General features: G+C 35.5%; 1 protein-coding gene across 1 annotated transcript; it reads left to right on the forward strand.

Moving 5' to 3' along the window:
• The first annotated feature begins 223 nt into the window (after positions 1 to 223).
• On the forward strand, positions 224 to 2,978 carry LOC141610725 (large ribosomal subunit protein eL8y). Its single transcript, XM_074428966.1, has 7 exons — positions 224 to 376; positions 734 to 781; positions 1,194 to 1,395; positions 1,506 to 1,675; positions 2,158 to 2,286; positions 2,407 to 2,499; positions 2,709 to 2,978. The coding sequence occupies exons 1-7, from the start codon at positions 374 to 376 to the stop codon at positions 2,838 to 2,840; spliced, it is 777 nt and encodes a 258-aa protein (XP_074285067.1). The 5' UTR covers positions 224 to 373; the 3' UTR covers positions 2,841 to 2,978.
• Positions 2,979 to 6,656: the final 3,678 nt, after the last annotated feature.

Here is a 6,656-nt window from a genome sequence, read left to right on the forward strand (position 1 = left end):
TGCTCGTTGAGCACCTCCCGCTACTCAACCATTAAGTTCCACCCTTTCACCACATCCCCCACCCGAGCCTCAACCCCCTCTAAACATTTAAATCGAATATGGACATCTGATTTTAAGATTTCTATTTTAAATATCCAATCTGAAATAGCGCGATCGGATACTCGATCCGTGCTAATCGGCAGTGGAATAGACCAAGTTGTAGACAAATCATAATTGTGGGTGTAATGGATCATAGTAAAAAGGCCCATGTCCACCAAAACTTAAAAAGAATCCCTAGGGTTTATGAGTGTTCTCCTTTCTTTTCCTACTTCATTATCGTCGTCGTCTTCTTCTCCTTGTCCCCCTTTCCTCTTGTCTCACTCCTCCCGCAACAATGGTACGACACCTTTTTACTTCTTTTCGTTTAATGCTCATTGCTTCTATTATTGCTCTTGATTTATATTCATTTTTGACTGCTTTTGAAATTTATATCGAATTAAGTAATGTCGATTTTTCCATGATAATTTTGGTTTTAATTTATTTCATGCTTTGCTAAATTGATTGATACGTTTAGGTGAATTTGTGATTGAATATTTAAGGGCATTTGTGATTCTGAAATTTGGGATTGAATATTTAAGGGGAATTTGTGATTCTGAAATTTGCAGTAAAGTGAGAAATGGTGATACTGGTTGATATTATAGAGGTGTTGATGATATTAAACTTACGGTATACTGTTGTTGTGTTGTAATAACAGGCCCCCAAAAGAGGCGTGAAAGCCCCCGTTGTCTCCAAAAAGAAGCCTGTAAGCCTACTTTGCATCTCTATTTTCCTTTTTAAATGCTCTTATTGCTTTATCAATTGTCATGTCAACCGCGTCATTGCGTACTTACCTTCTTACTGCTAAACATTCGAGTGTTTGTTCAATCATTTACTTCATTTTAGTAGAAAATTCCTGTATCAACATCATTATTCGAACTACTCGTTGCGTGGTGCTCTTGTTACTTTGCTACAAGTTGCCATATATGGGTGTTCTCATTGCAATGATTTTATCAATGCAGACCTATGAACCTAATGGCTGTATTCTTACTCGTTTTGTTGACCTATTTTACTTGATGCTGGTTGATACTTGCAGTCTTTAATTAGTTCTAAATTATATGCATACAAGAATAATAATATACTAAACATATCTTGATTAAATATTTTATCTGTGATAGGAGAAACCCGTTAACCCTTTGTATGAGAAGCGTCCCAAGCAGTTTGGTATTGGAGGTGCCATCCCACCCAAGAAGGATCTCACTAGATTTATCAAATGGCCAAAGGTCGTTCAGCTACAGAGGAAGAAGAGAATTCTCAAGCAGCGTTTGAAGGTTCCACCTGCCATCAATCAATTCACTAAGGCTCTTGACAAGAATCTTGGTAATCTTTTTTTTTTTTTTTTTTGGGGATTAAGTTGGATGACTAACATGTTTTTAATAGTTGCTCAACTCTTAACTTAACTTTGTTGATAATTCTTTTGTTTTTGGCAGCCTCAAACCTTTTCAAGCTGCTGCTCAAGTACAGGCCCGAGGACAAGGCTGCTAAGAAGGAAAGACTTCTGAAAGCTGCTCAAGCTGAAGCTGAGGGAAAAAAACCAGAGACCAAGAAGCCTGTTGTTGTCAAATACGGCCTTAACCACATTACCTACTTGATCGAGCAGGTAATCACAGTTATAATGTTACGTTTCATTCTCATATGATCCGTGTTTTGTTTTGTTTTTGGTGCCAATCTTGCGTTGTACTCCTTCCACACATGATATTAAATAAAGCCTGCGACAACGAAACACAATTGTTTCATAAAGGTTTGAAGATCACACTACCGCATTTCAAGGTGATATTGGCCGCATTTAGTGCGATTAGGCTGTGACGACCAGATCTAAAACTATGCTTCCATCCCATTTGTATTGTATCCTTCCCAAGGTGGATCTCTTAACTATGCCTTATTAAGCAACATAATGACAAGGATAATGTTGTATCTCTACATGTAAATTCATCGAGCCAAGGGGTAATAGCTATATTTCATAACTAAAAAAATGACATCTAGTCAATTGGAGAGTGGAGACCATATAAATGAAATGAACCGAGTAGTACATTTCCTTCCTTTCTTTTTATTCAACCCTGTTGTCTCAATCTTTAATTGCAGGGTAAGGCTCAGATGGTTGTGATTGCTCATGATGTTGACCCAATCGAGCTCGTGGTCTGGCTACCTGCTCTTTGCCGCAAAATGGAGGTTCCATACTGCATTGTCAAGGGAAAAGCCCGTCTAGGAACAGTAATTTTCTTCCTATTTTTCTTTGTGATACAGTTTCTTAATTAGCAACTAAAACACGAGAAAAAAAACATGTGATCATTGTGATGTTAAGCCTTTGCTATCCTCTTTGTATTACAATAGATCGTTCACAAGAAGACTGCTGCTGCATTGTGCCTGACATCCGTGAAAAACGAAGACAAGATGGAGTTTAGCAGAATTGTTGAGGCTGTCAAGGTAAACTTTATGAAATTCTAAGTATATGACACCATTAAAAGTTTAAAACTGTCTCTTCTTTAAAACCATTTTACAATGGGATACTGTATAATGATAACCTGAAGACATTTGCAAGTTCTAACCATACCATGACTTGTGTGGTTACTCGTACTCTATTAGTGTTGCAAAAATGATACTCCATACTTAAAACCACCTCTGCATGATGACAGGCAAACTTCAACGACAAGTACGATGAGCACAGAAAGAAATGGGGAGGTGGAATAATGGGTTCAAAATCTCAGGCTAAAATGAAGGCTAGGGAAAGAGTCTTGGCCAAGGAAGCTGCTCAGAGGTTGAATTAAGTTTAAATTTGAATGAAGATGTTTTTTGTCTTTGACGTTCTTCGTTTGACCTTTTTTGTAGTGGATTTTGAAACACAACTTTGGCCATCACTGAACTATTGCATTTTAGCTATGAAATTTTCATCTTTCACGGATTTATATTACTCTTTGGGAAAAAGTCTAAGCTACACCAGGAGTTATCGACCAAACCAATGAGAGGAAACCTTAGTTTTTAATCGTACTAAGATTTTGCTATATTATTTTTGGAGAATGTGGTCAATTTTATTGGGTATAATATATAATGACTTGGTACACCCGATGTACCTAAGAAATTCTCGTAGTACTTTAACACGTATAGTACTAAAGGAGTATTTTAAATGATTATAAAGCCCTTCTAATTTCTACCTTGTCTTGATGTCTTTCAGTTCAAATTCGTTCTGTGTTTTAATGTAATTATTTTGCTTTAATGTTTGTTGACATTGTAAAAAATGTCACTAATCGTGGGCCTTGCCTTGTGATTTACCAAAATATACAGTAAAACATTTCATGTAGCGTGTACTCGTTCTTTTTGGTGTGAACTTTTGAGCCAGTTTGTGACTTGTTTTAAAAAGGGATTTTTATTTTCCTAAAACCAAATTATGCATTACATTTAGGTAGTGTGTGGAAACGCTAAATTGATTTCATTTTCATGATTTCAATTGTAGAAATCAAAATGTTTGAATTCAATTCCAAATCCAATTCCAAAATAGCGTTTGGGAAACCCATGAAGTTGGAATTGGAATTGGGCGAGACAGATATGGGTCGAGTTCATCGGATGTTTTTACATTTGAAAAAATAAAACATTGTCACAGAAAATATTTGCGATCGGAAAAAATATCATAAATAAAAATATTGCGATGAAATTTGCGTCACAAAATAAAACGTAAGAAGTTATGGTATTGAAATGACTACTATATGGTAGGTATTTGAAAGCCCTAAATTTTAACTAGCTTGGAATTGATAAATAATTGAGCCAATTCCAAATCCAAATTCTAGGAATTACCAAACATTTCAAATGTCTCAATTATGAAATTCTATTACAATTTCAGGTTTCCAAACATACCATAACTTCAATTTTGAAGGAACCTATTAGCAGTTTGCATGCTGGCAAATACTCGAGGAGAAGAAAATAAAGTCGGGAGAAAAATTGGAATTAAAAGTAAAACTGAAGTTGTGGCCCAAAAGTCTAACATGCCTTTGATTATAAACCAACCTTCTCTAGTTCTACCCGGTTTTATGCATGAAATTTTTTAAGTGTTTTTCTACGTAGTACCCTTCAGTTTTTTCAGATTCCATAAAATACTTCTTATTTTTAAAAATTCTAGGTACTACCCTAAACTCTATTTTTTTCTTCTTTTTTTGACAACGATAAACTTGGATTTATTAAAAAGTACGTCAGTTACAGTACGAACTCCGACATACCGGAATCATTGAAACTACTAGTAAGCCAACAAACCGAACTAAAGGTACATGAAAATAAAGCAGAAACAGTGAGACGACATTTCTTGTAGGGAGGATGATAAAGTTCCTCAAAGTGGAATAAATCTACCTCCTTTCTTTTAGCCCTCTTAGCTACTACAGCTTTATTCTTGGTGTACCTGCAAAGAAGATAAGAAAAATCGACAGAAACGAAAGATCTTTTCTTCAAATGAAGACTAGCTTGGATCACACGATTTCGACACTGGTGAGAATAATCCACCTTACGTCGACAACTCTTCTTCTTGCTTTCCTTAGCCGCAATAAACTCAAATTGAACCGTAGATACCCTGCTGACCTGAGCGGAGTCTGATGATATCCGCATCTTTTTATCAATTTGGAAAACAACTTCTTCCCGAGTAACCGCGTTATTTTCGAGAATAAATGTTGAATGCTGAACTTGCTCCTTAGGTAAAGGAGAAGAAGGGGGAACTTCTGCTGCCCTTGAAATATCTTCATGGGGAGTTCCCGTCTGGATAATATTTTCCGGAATGAGGGGTCGAACCCTCATGAAAGACAAAGAACCTGCGTGATAAAAGGAGAGATCCTTTCCAACTAACAAATTATCATAATCCTCTACTATGTTATTAAATTGTCGACGGTAAATATCGACGACGCTTTAGTAACTATCGACGACATTTTCATTTCAAAAGACGAAAATACCCTCCGTCTCTCACTTACTCTAACATTTCCTCTCTAATTCCAAAACCCAAAAAAATTGAAAATAAACGTCCACCACTACGACTACCCCCTACCTGCCGCACCACCACTGCCACCACTCCACTGCCGCACCACCGTGAACAAGTAAGTCTTTTTTTTTTTTTAATCAAATGTTAGAACCTTGAAATTAGGTTGTTTGTAATTGTTTGTTTCACTTTTTATTGTTGTTAATCGATTAGTTGGTGATGTTTTAATTGAATTAGTTGTATATTACTTGTTATTGTTAATCGGCAAATGTTAGAACCTTGATGTTTTAATTGAATTAGTTTTAATTGAATTAGTTGTATAATTAGTTTATAATATAGGTTAATTTCAGTTTTAATTGAATTAGTTGGTGAATTGTTGGTGAATTAGGCTGTCTTTGGTGTCGAATTTCGTTGCCATTGTTGCGTATATGGTCATGATGTTGAAGGAGTTGAACACCACGGTGAAAACAATGAGATTCATTGTTATATCCATGGCAAAACGTTCAAACTGGACGTTTAAACCATGCTCAAACGTTGGTGATGGACGTTTCATCCATGGCGAACAATCAAACTGGCCGTTTCATCCATAGTGAACATTGAAAACCAACGTTTGATCCATGGTAACCGTGGAAACTCATTGTTTGGTCCATGGTCGAAAATTGAAATTCAACTTTTCGCCCATGGTCGATTTTTTTTTTAAACCGTGTTTGTTGCTTTTATTTGCCCTTTTTTTAATTTTATAAGTTTTATAGTTTATGTGGGGTATTTTTAACAATTTTTATTTGATTAATGCAGATGGAAGATCGAAATGATAGAGGAAAGAACATTATGATAAATGGGGTGTTACATTAATTGTCCGATAATTATGAATGATAATTATAAAACATACAGTATTTATTATCGAATTTGAGAGGTTAAACGGAAGAAAAAAAAATCAAGTTAACTGTCCGATAATTATGAACGATAATTATAAAACATATTTATTATCCAATTTGGGAGGTTAAAAGCAAGCAAAAAAAAAAAAAACAAGTTAATTGTCCGACCATGGACTGAAAGTTGGTATTCAACAATCGATCCATGGCCAAACAATGAGATTTATTGTTCAACCATGAGCAAACAATGATCCTCAACAATCAACCATGGGCAAACAATGAGGATCAACGTTCCACCATGGCCTAACAATGATACCCAACAATCAACCATGGACTGAAAGTTGATACTCATCATTCAACCATGGCCAAACAATGAATCTCATTGATCAACCATGGCAAAACAATGAATTTGAACGTTTACCATGGGGCAAACGTTGGGGCTCAACGTTTACCATGGCCAAAACCTTGGGATTCATTGTTCGGCCCATGGTTGAACTTTGAATCTCAACTTTTCGTCCATGGTCGATTATTAAGTCTCATTTTTCAGTCCATTGGTCGTATAATACGCAAAAAATACGCAATGTTTACTCTAATTTAGTAAATACGTAATGTAATTCAACTAACGAATAGATTAATTAAAAAGATTAAGTTGTTTACGTATCGGTGATTGCAGATCCGTCATGCTAATTGTTGTTCTTAATTGTTGTTTGTAATTTTTTAAATTGTTGTTGGGGATTTTTTTTTAATTTAATTGGTTTTACTTG

The sequence above is a fragment of the Silene latifolia genome, chromosome 1, assembly GCF_048544455.1.
Source record: "Silene latifolia isolate original U9 population chromosome 1, ASM4854445v1, whole genome shotgun sequence".
Taxonomy (NCBI): domain Eukaryota; kingdom Viridiplantae; phylum Streptophyta; class Magnoliopsida; order Caryophyllales; family Caryophyllaceae; genus Silene; species Silene latifolia.

Bases quoted from the DNA above. Each gene is read 5' to 3' on its own strand.
- LOC141610725 (XM_074428966.1), top strand. The intron at 782-1,193 runs GTAAGCCTACTT...TATCTGTGATAG, and splicing joins TTGTCTCCAAAAAGAAGCCT to GAGAAACCCGTTAACCCTTT. The intron at 1,676-2,157 runs GTAATCACAGTT...CTTTAATTGCAG, and splicing joins TTACCTACTTGATCGAGCAG to GGTAAGGCTCAGATGGTTGT.